Source organism: Somniosus microcephalus, chromosome 8 (assembly GCF_052327205.1).
Source record: "Somniosus microcephalus isolate GS21.2 chromosome 8, FLI_Smic_1.0, whole genome shotgun sequence".
NCBI classification, from domain to species: Eukaryota; Metazoa; Chordata; class Chondrichthyes; order Squaliformes; family Somniosidae; genus Somniosus; species Somniosus microcephalus.
The window spans coordinates 80,038,110-80,056,864 of NC_140994.1; the positions used below are offsets into that span (position 1 = coordinate 80,038,110).

At 54.2% G+C, this 18,755-nt stretch overlaps 1 protein-coding gene across 1 annotated transcript in view; it reads right to left on the reverse strand.

The window, feature by feature from the left end:
- The window catches only part of fam13c (family with sequence similarity 13 member C), an 86,105-nt gene that overhangs the window by 4,053 nt on the left and 63,297 nt on the right, over positions 1-18,755 (reverse strand). The window contains exon 10 of the mRNA XM_085994912.1: positions 18,180-18,281. Coding sequence (XP_085851038.1) covers positions 18,180-18,281 — 102 coding nt within the window. The remainder of the gene's footprint in view (positions 1-18,179; positions 18,282-18,755) is intronic.

Below are 18,755 nucleotides of genomic sequence, written 5' to 3' on the forward strand. Positions count from 1 at the left end.
GGCCTAGATAAAGTGGATAGAAAAGGACCTATTTCCCTCAGCAGAGGGGTCAAAAACCAGGAGGCACAGATTTGAAGTAATGGGGGAAGGTTTAGAGGGGATCGGAGGGGAAATTTCTTCACCCCGAGGGTTTTGGGCATCTGGAACTCGCTGCCTGAAAGGGTGGTAGAGGCAGAAACCCTAACCACATTTAAAAAGCACTTGGAATGCTGTAACCTGCAGGGCTATGGACCAAGAGCTGGGAAGTGGGATTAGGCTGGATAGCTCTTTGTTGGCCGGCGCAGACATGATGGGCAGAAATGGCCTCCTTCCGTGCTGCTATGAATTCTCATCATCCCATGGACAAGTTTACTCATCTAGCCATTGGAACAGGAGGAGACTGTTTGACCTGCTGAGTATGCTGCGCCATTTTATTAGCTCTATCTTTCTGATTCGAATTCCTTACCCTTCCTCGATGTCCCTGCTATACATTTATTTACAAAGTAAATTTCTGCCTCAATTTGATTCGATGGCCTAGAGCAGAACATTCTCAATGTGTAAAGATTTTTTTCTGGATTTCCTTTTAGCTTAAATTCTAAAATTATATCCTTTTGTTCTATATTCATTTTGAGCAAAGAGTTGTTCCCTAACTACACCCTGCCAATTCACTTTATTTTAATCACCTCATAGCTAAGACCCTTCATCTCAGTGTATCATTTCAGGTGAATCGTCCCTGGATTTTTCTCCAAGGCCAGTATAACCTTCCTAAGACAGGGTTCCTCAAAATTGAACACAAAGGGCCAAAATTGCACTATTGGCACGATTTAGGCTTTTGTGTCACATTACTGGGGCCAATATAGCCCACGGAGCAGTGTAGTAACTGCCCTGAATTGTCTGCTTCAGATCATCTGAAGCGGCTTTCACCAGCCAACAATGTAGCTTTGTCGCTGTGTGAGGATAAGGCCAACGGGTAAGCGTATAATCTGGACAGAAGGTCCAAATTAAAGGGATGTGCGCAGTCCAAGATAAGTGCCTACATATGGGGGCAAACATTTGTTTCTGTCATTGTCAAGCTTCAAAATCAATTTCAGAGGCTTCTTAGCCTCGGGTGGGGTTAGAGAGAAATGGCAGGCACAAATAAAGTGACAGGAAACCAAAGGAGAGCCACAAAACAGATTCTGTGGTTGAGTGACAGAGTGGTTCAGCGCCTGACACATTTTTGATGAATGGCTTAATGAATATATAGGTGGAGGAGAAGGAGGAGGGTTACCTAAATTGGTACTTCAGGACAACAGCCCTAAAGGACAGAACTTCCTCAGGAAATTCTCCTAGTCTTACAACAATCAGAGTTTCAAAATGAATGCCCATCCAACTACTGGGGACTGCAGAAAATTACACTGAAACGTGCTGCACAGTAGGTGGTAACAGGAGAAAAAATAAATGAAATGCAAAAAAAACAGAAAATGGCTTTTCACCTGCTGAGAGAGGAATGGTGCAGTGTGGGGAGTGGTGCAGTGTGTGTGTGGGGTGTGGTGCAGTGTGTGTGTGGGGAGTGGTGCAGTGCGGTGTGGGGAGTGGTGCAGTGTGTGCGGGGTGTGGTGCAGTGTGTGCGTGGGGAGTGCTGCAGTGTGTGTGGGGAGTGGTGCAGTGCGGTGTGGGGAGTGGTGCAGTGCGTGTGTGGGGAGTGGTGCAGTGCGTGTGTGGGGAGTGGTGCAGTGCGTGTGTGGGGAGTGGTGCAGTGCGTGTGTGGGTAGTGGTGCAGTGCGTGTGTGGGTAGTGGTGCAGTGTGTGTGGGGAGTGGTGCAGTGTGTGTGGGGAGTGGTGCAGTGCGTGTGTGGGTAGTGGTGCAGTGTGTGTGGGGAGTGGTGCAGTGCGTGTGTGGGGAGTGGTGCAGTGCGTGTGTGGGGAGTGGTGCAGTGCGTGTGTGGGGAGTGGTGCAGTGCGTGTGTGGGGAGTGGTGCAGTGCGTGTGTGGGGAGTGGTGCAGTGCGTGTGTGGGGAGTGGTGCAGTGCGTGTGTGGGGAGTGGTGCAGTGCGTGTGTGGGGAGTGGTGCAGTGCGTGTGTGGGGAGTGGTGCAGTGCGTGTGTGGGGAGTGTTGCAGTGCGTGTGTGGGGAGTGGTGCAGTGCGTGTGTGGGGAGTGGTGCAGTGCGTGTGTGGGGAGTGGTGCAGTGCGTGTGGGGAGTGGTGCAGTGCGTGTGGGGAGTGGTGCAGTGCGTGTGTGGGGAGTGGTGCAGTGCGTGTGTGGGGAGTGGTGCAGTGCGTGTGTGGGGAGTGGTGCAGTGCGTGTGTGGGGAGTGGTGCAGTGCGTGTGTGGGGAGTGGTGCAGTGCGTGTGTGGGGAGTGGTGCAGTGCGTGTGTGGGGAGTGGTGCAGTGCGTGTGTGTGGAGTGGTGCAGTGCGTGTGTGGGGAGTGGTGCAGTGCGTGTGTGGGGAGTGGTGCAGTGCGTGTGTGGGGAGTGGTGCAGTGTGTGTGTGGGGAATGGTGCAGTGTGTGTGGGGAGTGGTGCAGTGCGTGTGTGGGGAGCGGTGCAGTGCGTGTGTGGGGAGCGGTGCAGTGCGTGTGTGTGGAGCGGTGCAGTGCGTGTGTGTGGAGCGGTGCAGTGCGTGTGTGGGGAGCGGTGAAGTGCGTGTGTGGGGAGCGGTGAAGTGCGTGTGTGTGGAGCGGTGCAGTGCGTGTGTGGGGAGTGGTGCAGTGCGTGTGTGGGGAGTGGTGCACTGTGTGTGTGGGGAATGGTGCAGTGTGTGTGGGGAGTGGTGCAGTGCGTGTGTGGGGAGTGGTGAAGTGCGTGTGTGTGGAGTGGTGAAGTGCGTGTGTGTGGAGTGGTGCAGTGCGTGTGTGGGGAGTGGTGAAGTGCGTGTGTGTGGAGTGGTGCAGTGCGTGTGTGGGGAGTGGTGCAGTGCGTGTGTGTGGAGTGGTGCAGTGCGTGTGTGGGGAGTGGTGCAGTGCGTGTGTGGGGAGTGGTGCAGTGCGTGTGTGGGGAGTGGTGCAGTGTGTGTGGGGAGTGGTGCAGTGTGTGTGGGGAGTGGTGCAGTGCGTGTGTGGGGAGTGGTGCAGTGTGTGTGGGGAGTGGTGCAGTGTGTGTGTGGGGAATGGTGCAGTGTGTGTGGGGAGTGGTGCAGTGCGTGTGTGGGGAGTGGTGAAGTGCGTGTGTGTGGAGTGGTGCAGTGCGTGTGTGGGGAGTGGTGAAGTGCGTGTGTGTGGAGTGGTGCAGTGCGTGTGTGGGGAGTGGTGCAGTGCGTGTGTGGGGAGTGGTGCAGTGCGTGTGTGTGGAGTGGTGCAGTGCGTGTGTGGGGAGTGGTGCAGTGCGTGTGTGGGGAGTGGTGCAGTGCGTGTGTGGGGAGTGGTGCAGTGCGTGTGTGGGGAGTGGTGCAGTGTGTGTGGGGACTGGTGCAGTGCGTGTGTGGGGAGTGGTGCAGTGCGTGTGTGGGGAGTGGTGCAGTGCGTGTGTGGGGAGTGGTGCAGTGCGTGTGTGGGGAGTGGTGCAGTGCGTGTGTGGGGAGTGGTGCAGTGTGTGTGTGGGGAGTGGTGCAGTGCGTGTGTCGAGAGTGGTGCAGTGCGTGTGTGGGGAGTGTTGCAGTGCGTGTGTGGGGAGTGGTGCAGTGCGTGTGTGGAGTGGTGCAGTGTATGTGGAGTGGTGCAGTGTGTGGTGCAGTGTGTGGGGAGTGTTGCAGTGCGTGTGTGGGGAGTGGTGCAGTGCGTGTGTGGAGTGGTGCAGTGTGTGGGGAGTGGTGCAGTGTGTGGGGAGTGGTGCAGTGTGTGTGTGTGGAGTGGTGCAGTGTGTGGGGAGTGGTGCAGTGCGTGTGTGGGGTGTGGTGCAGTGCGTGTGTGGGGAGTGGTGCAGTGCGTGTGTGGGGAGTGGTGCAGTGCGTGTGTGGGGAGTGGTGCAGTGCGTCTGTGGTGAGTGGTGCAGTGCGTGTGTGGGGAGTGGTGCAGTGCGTGTGTGGGGAGTGGTGCAGTGCGTGTGTGGGGAGTGGTGCAGTGCGTGTGGGGAGTGGTGCAGTGCATGTGTGGGGAGTGGTGCAGTGCGTGTGTGGGGAGTGGTGCAGTGCGTGTGTGTGGAGTGGTGCAGTGCGTGTGTGGGGAGTGGTGCAGTGTGTGTGGAGTGGTGCAGTGCGTGTGTGGGGAGTGGTGCAGTGTGTGTGTGGGGAGTGGTGCAGTGCGTGTGTGGGGAGTGGTGCAGTGCGTGTGTGGGGAGTGGTGCAGTGCGTGTGTGGGGAGTGGTGCAGTGTGTGTGGGGAGTGGTGCAGTGCGTCTGTGGTGAGTGGTGCAGTGCGTGTGTGGGGAGTGGTGCAGTGCGTGTGTGGGGAGTGGTGCAGTGCGTGTGTGGGGAGTGGTGCAGTGCGTGTGTGGGGAGTGGTGCAGTGCGTGTGGGGAGTGGTGCAGTGCATGTGTGGGGAGTGGTGCAGTGCGTGTGTGTGGAGTGGTGCAGTGCGTGTGTGGGGAGTGGTGCAGTGTGTGTGGAGTGGTGCAGTGCGTGTGTGGGGAGTGGTGCAGTGTGTGTGTGGGGAGTGGTGCAGTGCGTGTGTGGGGAGTGGTGCAGTGTGTGTGTGGGGAGTGCTGCAGTGTGTGGGGAGTGGTGCAGTGTGTGTGTGGGGAGTGGTGCAGTGCGTGTGTGGGGAGTGGTGCAGTGCGTGTGGGTAGTGGTGCAGTGTGTGGGGAGTGGTGCAGTGTGTGGGGAGTGGTGCAGTGCGTGTGGCGGGAGTGGTGCAGTGTGTGTGGGGAGTGGTGCAGTGTGTGGGGAGTGGTGCAGTGCGTGTGGGGAGTGGTGCAGTGCCTGTGGGGAGTGGTGCAGTGTGTGGGGAGTGGTGCAGTGCGTGTGGGGAGTGGTGCAGTGTGTGGGGAGTGGTGCAGTGTGTGTGGGGAGTGGTGCAGTGTGTGGGGGGAGTGGTGCAGTGCGTGTGGGGAGTGGTGCAGTGTGTGTGGCGGGAGTGGTGCAGTGTGTGTGGCGGGAGTGGTGCAGTGTGTGTGGCGGGAGTGGTGCAGTGTGTGTGTAAGAGCCATAAAAGCTTAAGAAAATACTTTAAAATATTGGTTAAATAGCATAATACAGTTAATTTACCTGATTGACTTATTGTATTAAGAAACCCCCTATTTTCTTGCTCCAGTAGTATAGTCCGAGACACCCCCTTCATTCTTGCCACAATGGTACAGTCCCTAAGCCACACATGGTATGCAGCCATTTTACAGTTTAAACTCCACGTGGCTGAAGGAGGCAGAAGTTGTGAGGTTTGGAGCAATACAGTTTTTGACCGTGTTCGTTTATACGTGTTTGCTTTGTAATTCTGTTCGTAAAGTGTTATAGTAAACAGTTTAAAAGACAAAGCTACGTTTGGGAACGTTTTATTTCGACACGCATTTACTCGTTGTTAAAAGCCCCACAGCTCAGTGGCTGCCTGTTTGGAAACTAAGAAGCGCCACTACATTAGTCAAAAACTAGCTCCCTAAGAAGGAAAGGACAGAATCGTCGGCGAACGTATACATGAATGGTCACGGAGCCAGACGACAATATAAGAAAGTGAAGGTACAGTGACTGTTACTTGCTTTGTTCATTCTATTGAGAAGCTAAATAAGAGCTGCGGGTAAAATGGCCGAGGCCTTACGGAGCCAGGAGCTTCCCCCAGCCAGAAGGATTGCTGGCCAAAAGAGGGAAATAAAGCTCCCCCCAAAGGCAATGGAAGAGAAGTTACATAGAAGCATAGGTGCAAGGAAGGCTAAATTAGCTCAGATAACTGGAAAAATGAAGATAATTGATCGTCTCATGGAAGATAATGCTAATATTAAGAAAGCTGAAGACATAATGTATTACGATTTCTCCAAGCTGCATGAAGAATTTAATGTACTCAATGAAGATGTATTAGCACTTCTGTCTGAAGAAGAGGGAAACGCTGATCAGCACAACTGGTTTGATCTTAAATCAACCAGCATTAAGGACTATATCAAGGCCACAGAACAGTGGATGTTAAAGATTCGTCAAGATGCTGATACAGCAGAGAAAGATAAAGTTGACGATGAAGTCAGACCGGACGATAGCATTTCAGAGACTTCCGCCAGACCGAGCAAAAATCGAAAAGAAGGTAGCTCTGTTTCTGGACGCAGGTCAGTCGCTTCTACCACAAGCTCGTCGCGACGCATGAGAGAGGAGGTTGAACGGGCGGCGTTGATGGCGCGCGCAGCATCTTTAGCGGAGAAGCAAGCTCTTGAACGGGAAGAGGCCCAACTGCAGGTCCAAGAGGCCCAACTGCAGGCCCAACAGGCCCAACTGCAGGCCCAAGTGCAGGCCCAGGTGCAGGCAAAGAAAGAACAGCTGGAGATAAAAACAGCTATCGCGGTCTCAGACGCCAGGTTGAGTGCGTATGAAGATTATGAAGGCTCACGGGACGGCGGGAGCGAATACTGCCAGTCAATGTTGTCACATAGAGTTGGATCCAGGGCACCTTCAAGAGTTACAAGAGAGTCCGAAGGCAATCCCCTGGCATTACAGCATGGAAGAGTGGCCTCTCCACTAACAGGAGCACGTGATGCTACCCCAGACGTCAGACGGTCTAGACTAGACCCTGCTGATGACCACCAGAGGCCTGAAGACACAGGGAGAAGCCTATACCGAGTGATGCAACGTCAGAACGAAATTACAGAGATGCTTGTAAAACAACAGAATCTGTTTCGACTCCCTCAAAGAGACATACCAGTGTTCCAAGGCGACCCACTCAAGTATAAGCCCTTCATCAGATCCTTTGAACAAGCCATTGACTCCAAAACAGAGAGCAGCAGTGATAAGTTGTACTACCTGGGACAGTACACCAGTGGTAAACCACAAGACCTGGTCAGAAGCTGTGAACACATGAGACCGGACCGGGGATACATAGAAGCCAGGAAGTTGCTGCAGGAGCACTATGTTAACGAGCTGAAGATAGCCACTGCATATATTGAAAAGGCTACCAAGTGGCCACAGATCAGATCGGAGGATGGAGAGGCATTGAACGCATATGTTCTTTTCCTCATAGGATGTCGCAACACCATGGAGGATGTTGAATTCATGGAAGAGATGGACAATCCTACGACTATGAGAATCATCATCTCTAAGCTTCCTTACAGGATGAGAGAACAATGGAGAAGAACAGCCTTTGAGATAATGGAGAGACGGAAAAGTAGAGCCAGGTTTGCAGACTTAGTGAATTTCATAGACAAACAGGCTAAAATTGCTAGGGGCCCATTGTTTGGAAACATCCAGGACGCCAGCCCGACCACCGATGGAAGAGTGAAAGCCAAGCCTGTTGAATCAAAGACTTTCAGGAAAGGTGGTTCCAGGGGAAGCAGCTTTGCAACTATCGTCACTCAGGCCGAGGAAGAAAGGCCCCAGAACTCATCTCCCAAGAAGAGCAGCACAGTGACACCTGCTAATGCCTTTCAGAAGCCATGCTTATTCTGCCAGAAGAATCATACATTGGATTTCTGCAGCGACATCAAAGCACAGCCACATAAGGACAGAATCGAATTCCTGAAGTACAACGGCCTATGTTTTGGATGTCTCTCTCAGGGGCACCTGAGTAGAAACTGTAAGCAAAGAACAACATGCAGAGAGTGCACTCGGAAACATCCCAGTCTGCTGCATATCCATAAAGAAGAACAAGTCTCTAAGAAGAGTGAAGAAAACAATACCGAGAAGGTTGTTTCAAGTGCTCTGGTGTCGCTAGAACCAGAGACTTGTGGACTCACTGGGGCCGGTGACAGTGATTGTATTCTTGCCATCGTACCAGTAAAGATCAAGCCTAAGAGGAGTGAGAAGCTTGTGGAGACTTACGCCTTCATGGATCCAGGTAGTTCAGCAACGTTCTGCACAGAATCACTCATGCGACAGCTGAATGTTAGAGGCAGAAGAACAGAAATCCTATTACGCACCATGGGTCATGAGAAGTCAATGCAAAGTTATATCCTGTCAGACCTAGAAGTGTGTGGACTTGAAGAGAAGGACTTCATAGACCTGCCTAATGTTTTCACACAGAGGGAGATTCCTGTTAGAATAGGGAACTTAGCCCTGCAGAAGGATGTGGATAGATGGCCTTACCTAGAAAAGGTGCGTCTCCCATACATTGAAGCAGAAATTGGCCTATTAATTGGAACCAATGCCTACAAAACTATGGCGCCATGGCAGGTGATAAACAGCAAGGATGACGGACCCTACGCCGTCAGGACAGCCCTTGGATGGGTAGTCAATGGACCATTAAGGAGAGATGATGGCAACAAGTCGAACAAGGAGGAACGACAAAATGTCACAGTTAATCGCATCTCTATCGCAAGCATTGAAGAGCTGTTGATACAGCAGTTCAACGCAGACTTTTCGGAACGCAGCTGCGAGGAAAAGACAGAGATGTCACAAGAAGACCATCAGTTCATGGATTTGATGACAAGGTCTACACAGTTCATCGATGGCCACTATCACATTGGTTTGCCACTGAGAAGACAGACCGCGAAGATGCCGAACAATCGCTGCATAGCAGAGCAACGCGCCATCAGTCTAAAGAGAAAGCTGACTTTCACGAAGACTACAAAGGCTTCATGAGAAACATCATAGCGAAAGGCTATGCTGTAAAAGTGCCCGAGGAACAGTTGAACAGAGACGATGGAAGGGTCTGGTACATTCCTCATCACGGTGTGTATCACCCAAAGAAGAAAAAGATCCATGTAGTGTTTGACTGCGCTGCCTCATTCAGAGGAACTTCACTGAACGACCAGCTGCTTCAAGGTCCTGATCTTACTAATACCCTCATTGGCGTCTTGACTAGATTTAGACAAGAGCTCGTTGCCATGATGGCAGACATAGAATCAATGTTCTACCAAGTCAGAATCCCTGATGAAGATGCTGATCTCCTGCGTTTCCTTTGGTGGCCAGATGGCGACGTTAGTCAAGCGATGGTGGAATGTAGAATGGCTGTACACTTGTTCGGAGCCACATCATCTCCCAGCTGTGCAAGCTACGCTCTCAGAAAAACTGCAGAAGATGGCAAAGGCAAAGCACCATCAGAGGCTGTGGAGACAATCTTCAGAAACTTTTATGTCGATGACTGTCTGAAGTCCGTGTCAACAGAAGACGATGCCATCGCACTGTCAAGAGACCTTAGAACTCTGTGTTCGAATGGAGGATTCCATCTGACTAAGTGGATAAGCAACAGCAGAGCAGTTCTAGCGTCTATCCCAGAAAAGGAAAGAGCCACTGAAGTCAAAGATCTGGACCTGAGCCACGATGTCCTTCCTAGAGAGAGCTCTTGGTGTACAATGGTACATTGAGTCAGACACGTTCAACTTCAGGATAATGGTGAACGAAAGACCATCCACAAGACGAGGGATTCTCTTCGTGGTCAGTTCCATCTACGACCCTCTTGGATTCCTGGCACCACTCATTCTGCTGGTGAAGCTGATGCTACGAGAGCTGTGTAGAGACAAGAGAGGATGGGATGAAGATATCCCAGAAGGTCAAGCTCAGAGATGGCACAGATGGTTGACAGATTTGCAACAACTTTCTAGCTTCAACGTCAGTAGATGCATCAAGCCCGTGAGTTTTGGAGTTACAAAGACGGCTCAACTACATCATTTCTCGGACGCCAGTGAGGACGGCTATGGCACGGCTACTTACCTCTTGCTGACAAATCAACAGGGCCAGAAACATTGTGCCTTCCTCATGGGGAAATCCAGGGTGGCTCCGCTGAAGCAGGTCACCATCCCGAGACTGGAGTTGACGGCAGCGGTTGTTGCAGTTAAAGTTGACCAGGCGATGCGGAAAGAGTTACAGCTCCCACTAGAAGAATCTGTCTTCTGGACGGATAGCACGACGGTGCTGAAGTATATAGAGAATGAGAAGATACGCTTCAAGACCTTCGTAGCAAACAGAATCTCATCCATTAGAGAAGCTACACAACCATCTCAATGGAGGTATGTAAACACCTCATTAAACCCAGCAGATCAAGCCTCACAGGGATTGAAGGCTGAAAACTTCATGAGGAGTGAAACTTGGATACAAGGCCCAAGTTATCTGCTGGAAACAGAGAGATCATGGCCAGAAAGACCAGATATGCCAAGTCAGATTGCTGAAGACGACGTCGAAGTCAAGAGATCAGTCACAGTAAATCTCATAACTACGAAAGAGAACTTTGACACAGTGAACAAGCTTGTTAACCATTTCTCAGGATGGCACCAGTTGAGGAAAGCAGTTGCATGGTTTCTAAGGTTGAAAGAGTTGCTGCTACACCTGAGCGGTAAGAGAAAAGAGTACCGAGCCACTATCAGTCAGTCTGAAAGTAACCCCGATAAGCAGAGAATGCTTCTACAGCAGTATATGCATCAGCACAAGACCACATTGGGTAAGAATTCATTGACCGTGGAGGATTTGGCCAAGGCTGAGATGGAGATAGTTTGCTTCAGTCAAAGACAAAGATACCCAGAAGAAATCGAAGCTTTACAGCGAATGATGCGCTATCAATTACTCATAAAAGACTGAGAGTTAAGAGAGTAACTAAAGGCTTTTATTAACAAAAGAATGAAGGTCTGCCTCGAGTGGTCGACCGGTCCAGAAATACAAAGGGGCTGGGGAGCAGTCACCTTTATACTAGAACTTGTGGGAGGAGTCAGCCGAGGCATGTCCAGGCATGTACACAGTGGAATACAAACAGTGGTTTACCACATTCACCCCTTGTTTAAAATTGAGTCCGGCGGGGTGAAGTGTATTAAAAGTTAGTGTATTGGAGTCTCTCCGGAGGTCTTGTCTGTCGCTGTGATCGGCGTGGCGACGGCAGGGGTAGTGGAGCTTCCGGCGTCGAGTCCCGCGTAGGCTGTGGCACAGGCGTGTCGTCCTCGTAAATGTCGAGCGGGTCGCTGGGCCCAGGCCTGCCGTCTGCTGGGGCTGGATATCGGATCGTGGGGGGGGGGGGGTGGTAGTGAGTAGTGGGTTACTGCGGCCCCCGAGGGTGCAAGGTCTCTTATGGAGACTGTGTCCTCCCGCCCGTCCGGGTATGCAATGTAAGCATACTGGGGGTTGGCGTGGAGGAGGTCGACCCGCTCGACCAGGGGGTCCGTTTTATGGGTCCTCACGTGCCTTCTCAGTAGGACCGGCCCTGGGGACGTCAGCCATGGCGGTAGCGATGTCCCCGATGTGGACTTCCTTGGGAAGACAAACATTTTCTCATGAGGGGTGGCGTTAGTGGCAGTGCAGAGCAGTGACCGAATAGAGTGGAGCGCATCGGGGAGCACATCCTGCCAGCGGGAGGTTGGAAGGCCCCTAGACTTTAAGGCTAGCAGGGCGGCCTTCCAAACTGTCGCATTTTCTCTTTCCACCTGTCCGTTCCCCCGGGGGTTGTAACTGGTGGTCCTGCTTGTGGCAATACCCCTAGTTAGCAGGTACTGACGGAGTTCGTCGCTCATAAACGATGAGCCCCGGTCGCTATGGATATAGCTGGGGAAACCGAACAGGGTGAAGAGGTCGTTCAGACATTTAATGACCGTGGCACTGGTCATGTCCGGGCAGGGGATGGCGAACGGGAAACGGGAGTACTCATCAATAATATTGAGGAAGTACACATTGCGGTCGGAGGAGGGGAGAGGCCCTTTAAAATCAAAGCTCAGGCGCTCGAAGGGGCGAGTGGCTTTTATCAGGTGGGCCCTGTCTGGTCTATAAAAGTGCGGTTTGCACTCAGCGCAGACTTGGCAGTTCCTGGTCATGGTCCTGACCTCCTCAATAGAGTAAGGCAGGTTGCGGGCCTTGATGAAGTGGAAGAACCTGGTGACCCCCGGGTGGCAGAGGTCATTGTGGAGGGCCCGCAGTCTATCGATCTGCGCGCTGGCGCAGGTGCCACGCGATAGCGCATCCGGGGGCTCATTGAGCTTCCCAGGCCGGTACAAGATCTCGTAATTGTAGGTGGAAAGTTCGATTCTCCACCTCAAGATCTTGTCATTTTTGATTTTGCCCCTCTGCTTGTTGTTAAACATGAAAGCAACTGAACGTTGGTCAGTGAGCAGGGTAAATCATTTTCCGGCCAGGTAGTGCCTCCAATGACGCACAGCCTCCACAATCGCCTGGGCCTCCTTCTCAACAGCGGAGTGTCTGGTCTCCGGGCCTTGGAGGGTTCGTGAAAAGAAGGCCACGGGTCTCCCCGCCTGATTGAGGGTAGCGGCCAGGGCAAAGTCGGACGCGTCGCTTTCCACCTGGAAGGGGATGGATTCGTCCACTGCGTGCATGGTGGCTTTGGCAATGTCTTCCTTGATACGGTGGAAGGCTAAGCGGGCCTCTGCCGTCAAGGGAAAAGAGGTGGACTTGATCAGCGGATGGGCCTTGTCCGCATAGTAGGGGACCCACTGGGCATAATAGGAGAAAAACCCTAGGCACCTCTTCAGGGCCTTGAGGCAGTGGGGGTTCCATAAGGGGACGCATCCGGTCGGGGTCGGGGCCGATGACTCCGTGTTCCACAACACAGCCAAGGATGGCGAGGCGGTTTGTGCGGAATATGCACTTCTCCTTGTTATATGTCAGGTTCAGGAGTTGGGCGGTGCGGAGGAATTTTTTGAGGTTTGCGTCATGGTCCTGCAAGTCACGGCTGCAGATGGTCACATTGTCCAGATATGGGAAAGTGGCCTGCAACGCATTTTGATCTACCATCCGGTCCATCTCCCTTTGGAAGACGGAGACCCCGTTGGTGACGCCAAAGGGAACCCTAAGGAAGTGATAGAGGCGGCCGTTTGCCTCGAAGGCAGTATACTGGCGGTCCTCAGGGCGGATAGGGAGCTGGTGGTACGCTGATTTCAGGTCAATGGTCGAGAAGACGCAGTACTGCGCGATCTGGTTGACCATATCAGCTATGCGGGGGAGTGGGTAGGCGTCCAGCAGGGTGTAGCGATTTATTGTCTGGCTGTAGTCGATGACCAGGCGCTGCTTCTCGCCGGTCTTAACGACCACAACCTGGGCTCGCCAGGGGCTGGTGCTGCCCTCAATAATCCCTTCCTTCAGGAGCCGCTCCACTTCGGTTTTAATGAAAACCCTGTCCCCGGCACTGTATCGCCTGCTCTTTGTGGCGATGGGCTTACAGTCGGGGGTGAGGTTAGCAAACAATGGGGGGGGGGGGGGGTGACTCTGAGTGTGGAGAGGTTGCACCTGGTGCGCGGCGGGCAATTTGGGAGCTGCTGGCTGCGGACTGTGAGTGTGGGTAGGGGTCCACCGTACGCCATCGTAACACTTTTAAGGTGGCACTGAAAATCTAACCCCAGCAGGACGGCAGCGCAGAGGTCGGGCAGGACCAGAAGTTTAAAATGATCGTAGACGGGACCGTGTACTACGAGTGTCACTACGCAGTAGCTGCCGATGTCCGCCGACTGGGACTCGGAGGCCATAGAAATCCGCTGGTGCGCAGGCAGGACTGGGAGAGAGCAACGCCGCACCGTGTCGGGGTGGATGAAGCTCTCCGTGCTCCCAGAGTCAAAAAGGCAGATTGTATCGTGGCCATTTACCTTAATGTCCATTGTGGAGCTGGCCAGCTGGTGCAGTCTCGCTTGGTCCAGTGTAACGGATGCCAGCGTAGGGGTCAGTGTGTCGCTGCGGGTATCAGATGAGGTGGTGTTGGGGGCCTGCTGCGTTCCGGCTGTCGTCCAAGATGGCGGCGTCCATGATCCCCATGTGGCTGGAGGCGTCCAAAAAGGCTGCTGTACCGGTGGTTCGCACATGGCCGGGGAGGCCCAAGATGGCGGCCCGCATGGCCCACACGCGGCGCTGCTGGGGTTCGGGGTGGCTTTGGCCCTGCAGACGTTAGCGTAGTGTCCCTTCTTCCCGCAGCCCGAGCGGATCGCGTTTTTCGCCGGGCAGCGCGCTCTGGGGTGTTTTGCCTGGCCACAGAAGTAGCATTTCTGGCCTTGGGGCACTGCTGTCTGGCCTTGGGACACTGCTGCGGTAGTTGGGCCGTTGCTGGGGTGTGGCTGGGGTGGCACGGCGCTATGAGGCGGTCCTACCGTGTCCCAGGCTGTCATTCCCCGCGGCGTCCACGGTGCAGAGGAGTAGGCATCCATGCCCCGGTAGGCTGCATCCAATGATAGTGCGAGTTCAGAGGCCTTGTTGAGGTCGAGGTCACTCTGCTCCAACAGTCGCTGTCGGGTGTAATTGGATCTGTGGCCCGCTACAAAAGCGTCCCGGGTAAGTTCCTCTGTGTACACGGCGGCCTTTGCATCCTTACAACCACAGGCCCGGCCAAGCACAGACAGTGCCTGAAGGTATTCCACGGTCGATTCCCCAGGTTGTTGTTTACGACTCCCCAGAAGGTGCCTGGCGTACACTTCGTTCACTGGGCGCGTGTACTGGTCCTTGAGGAGCTTGATAGCGTCCGCGTAAGAGGTCGCGTCTTGGATGACCGAGTACACTCGGTGGTTCACTTTGGAGGTCAGGACATCCAGTTTGTCCTCGTCCGATTTGATTGCTGCGGAGGCGGTCAGGAATTTTTCGAAACACTTAAGCCAGTGAGTAAACTTGGTGGATGAGTCCGCCTCCCGATGATCTAAGTCCAGGCATGCTGGTGTGAGGATCTTCTCCATTATAAAAATTTTGTTAATAAAATTGATGCGCTATCAATTACTCATAAAAGACTGAGAGTTAAGAGAGTAACTAAAGGCTTTTATTAACAAAAGAATGAAGGTCTGCCTCAAGTGGTCGACCGGTCCAGAAATACAAAGGGGCTGGGGAGCAGTCACCTTTATACTAGGACTTGTGGGAGGAGTCAGCCGAGGCATGTCCAGGCATGTACACAGTGGAATACAAACAGTGGTTTACCACAGCGAAATACTCCAATCAAGAAAGGTAGTCATATCTACAAGCTGGATCCTACACTGCAAGATGGAGTACTGAGGGTGGGAGGGAGACTAAACAAATCTGCTATGCCAGAGGAGGCCAAGCATCCTGCTATCCTTTCTAAGGACCTCCGGGTTGCTACTCTCATTCTTCAGCATATACACCAGAGTATTGGACACAGTGGGAGGAATCACGTGCTTGCGAAGCTAAGACAAAGATACTGGATTCCAGGAGCTAATTCTGTAATAAGAAAAATACTCTTTGAATGCATTGTTTGCAGACGGTTACACGCTGGAGCTGGGGAGCAGAAAATGGCAGACCTGCCTGAAGACCGTTTGTTACCAGACAAGCCTCCATTTACAAACGTAGGGGTGAACTATTTCGGGCCTTTCGAGGTGAAGCGAGGACGGAGCCTTGTCAAGAGATATGGTCCGCTTTTCACTTGTTTGACCATCAGAGCAGTTCATATTGAGGTGGCACACACGCTTGACACTGATTCCTCTATTAACGCCTTGCGGCGCTTTGTCTGTAGAAGAGGTCAGGTGTCCATTATGCGTTCTGATAATGGCACTAATTTCGTCGGAGCGGAGAGAGAACTACGGGAAGCTATTGAAGGTCGGAATCGGCTTAAAATACAGGAAGCCATGATGCAAACAGGAATTAAGTGGATCTTCAATCCTCCGGCTGCATCCCACCATGGAGGTGTCTGGGAAAGACAGATACGCACCGTAAGAAAACTACTCAGTTCTTTACTGAAGCAGCAAGCGCTCGACGACGAGGGACTCCAAACCGTTCTGTGCGAGGTCGAAGCCATCATTAATGACCGACCGATAACTAAGACATCAGATGATCCCAATGACCTCGAAGCCCTGACTCCGAACCACCTGTTGTTGTTGAAAACACAGCCAGCCATGCCCCCGGGAGTCTTCAAAAAGGAAGATCTGTATGCCCGTCGGAAGTGGAGGCAAGTTCAGTATATGTCAGACCTTTTCTGGACCAGATGGACAAGAGAATACTTACCTCTGCTACAGGAGCGTCAAAAATGGTCCAAAATAAAGAGGAACTTCATTGTCGGAGACATTGTCTTAATTGTGGATGATTCAGCCCCTAGAAATTCTTGGTTGATGGGAAAAATAATTAAGACCATGCCAGACTCCAGAGGCGTCGTTCGTCGCGTTTGTTTGCAAACCAAGACCAGTACCCTGGAAAGACCGATCACAAAGCTCTGCCTGCTACAAGAAGCAGCGTGAAAAGCTCCTGAATGAAAAAAGTGGACACTTATATTGTAAATATGTTGAACTCATTAGTTTATGACTCTTAATGTTTGAGTAATTGATACGCTTCATGTGCCTAGTCAATTTGGGGCCGGAATGTAAGAGCCATAAAAGCTTAAGAAAATACTTTAAAATATTGGTTAAATAGCATAATACAGTTAATTTACCTGATTGACTTATTGTATTAAGAAACCCCCTATTTTCTTGCTCCAGTAGTATAGTCCGAGACACCCCCTTCATTCTTGCCACAATGGTACAGTCCCTAAGCCACACATGGTATGCAGCCATTTTACAGTTTAAACTCCACGTGGCTGAAGGAGGCAGAAGTTGAGAGGTTTGGAGCAATACAGTTTTTGACCGTGTTCGTTTATACGTGTTTGCTTTGTAATTCTGTTCGTAAAGTGTTATAGTAAACAGTTTAAAAGACAAAGCTACGTTTGGGAACGTTTTATTTCGACACGCGTCTACTCGTTGTTAAAAGCCCCACAGCTCAGTGGCTGCCTGTTTGGAAACTAAGAAGCGCCACTACAGTGGGTGTGGGGAGTGGCGCGGCGCGTGTGGGGGGAGTGGCGCGGCGCGTGCGGGGGGGAGTGGCGCGGCGCGTGCGGGGGGAGTGGCGCGGCGCGTGCGGGGGGAGTGGCGCGGCGCGTGCGGGGGGAGTGGCGCGGCGCGTGCGGGGGGAGTGGCGCGGCGCGTGCGGGGGGAGTGGCGCGGCGCGTGCGGGGGGGGAGTGGCGCGGCGCGTGCCGGGGGGGGTGGCGCGGCGCGTGCGGGGGGAGTGGCGCGGCGCGTGCGGGGGGGAGTGGCGCGGCGCGTGCGGGGGGAGTGGCGCGGCGCGTGCGGGGGGAGTGGCGCGGCGCGTGCGGGGGGAGTGGCGCGGCGCGTGCGGGGGGAGTGGCGCGGCGCGTGCGGGGGGAGTGGCGCGGCGCGTGCGGGGGGAGTGGCGCGGCGCGTGCGGGGGGAGTGGCGCGGCGCGTGCGGGGGGAGTGGCGCGGCGCGTGCGGGGGGAGTGGCGCGGCGCGTGCGGGGGGAGTGGCGCGGCGCGTGCGGGGGGAGTGGCGCGGCGCGTGCGGGGGGAGTGGCGCGGCGCGTGCGGGGGGAGTGGCGCGGCGCGTGCGGGGGGAGTGGCGCGGCGCGTGCGGGGGGAGTGGCGCGGCGCGTGCGGGGGGAGTGGCGCGGCGCGTGCGGGGGGAGTGGCGCGGCGCGTGCGGGGGGAGTGGCGCGGCGCGTGCGGGGGGAGTGGCGCGGCGCGTGCGGGGGGAGTGGCGCGGCGCGTGCGGGGGGAGTGGCGCGGCGCGTGCGGGGGGAGTGGCGCGGCGCGTGCGGGGGGGAGTGGCGCGGCGCGTGCGGGGGGAGTGGCGCGGCGCGTGCGGGGGGAGTGGCGCGGCGCGGGCGGGGGGAGTGGCGCGGCGCGGGCGGGGGGAGTGGCGCGGCGCGTGCGCGGGGAGTGGCGCGGCGCGGGCGGGGGGAGTGGCGCGGGCGGGGGGAGTGGCGCGGCGCGGGCGGGGGGAGTGGCGCGGCGCGGGCGGGGGGAGTGGCGCGGGCGGGGCGAGTGGCGCGGCGCGTGCGCGGGGAGTGGCGCGGCGCGTGCGCGGGGAGTGGCGCGGCGCGTGCGCGGGGAGTGGCGCGGCGCGTGCGCGGGGAGTGGCGCGGCGCGTGCGCGGGGAGTGGCGCGGCGCGTGCGCGGGGAGTGGCGCGGCGCGTGCGCGGGGAGTGGCGCGGCGCGTGCGCGGGGAGTGGCGCGGCGCGTGCGCGGGGAGTGGCGCGGCGCGTGCGCGGGGAGTGGCGCGGCGCGTGTGCTGCATGGTGAAGTCTGCACCCTTGTTCATACAGCAGGTGGGCAATGATGATTTGGCACCCATAGAGCGATATTTATCAATTTTTTATCTGTAATGTTAAAACCCAATTCAGGTCTTTGGTTTATGTTCTTTAATAAGTGACTAGCCCAGGAAGGCTGCAATTAAGGCTTAATCCTGAGCTCTTGTTTGATCATTTTCAATTTAACAACATTCTCAAATGTGTCTCATTCCTATTTATAAATTTATTATTGAATGATGTAAATATTGCTCATGTATTACTAATGCATTCTTTCACAGCTGATGACTGGTCTACCTTACCTTCCTGTTTGTTTGAGAAATTGCTCTTCAAACTCTCGGAGAGCTTTGCGGAGTTTCTTCTTCTCTGCTCTAGCTTCACGAAGATGTTCCAATAATTCAGGCCTGTACACATAATAAATGCGTAATATTACTTGGCACAGGCAGGTAGTGTAAATATGAATTTATGCACGCTCATAATTAATGAGAAAAATGTCATAGTTCCAAGTGAAAGGAAGCCTTGCATTTATATAGCGCCTTTCACAACCTCCGGACGACCCAACGTGCTTTACAGCCAATGAAGTACTCTTTTAGGGTAGTCACAGCAGCTATCAATTTGTGCACAGCAAGGTCACCCAGACAGCAATCAGACAACGAGCAGATCATTTTGTTTTAGTGCTGTTGGTGGAGGGATAAATATTGGCCAGGACACTGGGCAGAACTCCCCTGCTGTTCTGCAAAAGTAGTGCCATGGTTCCTTTTCCCTCCACCCGAGGGGGCGGACGGGGCATCCGTTTAGCGTCTGATCCAAAGACGGCACCTCCAACAGTGCAACGCTCCCTCAGTACTTCACTGGAGTGTCAGCCTAGATTTTGGGCT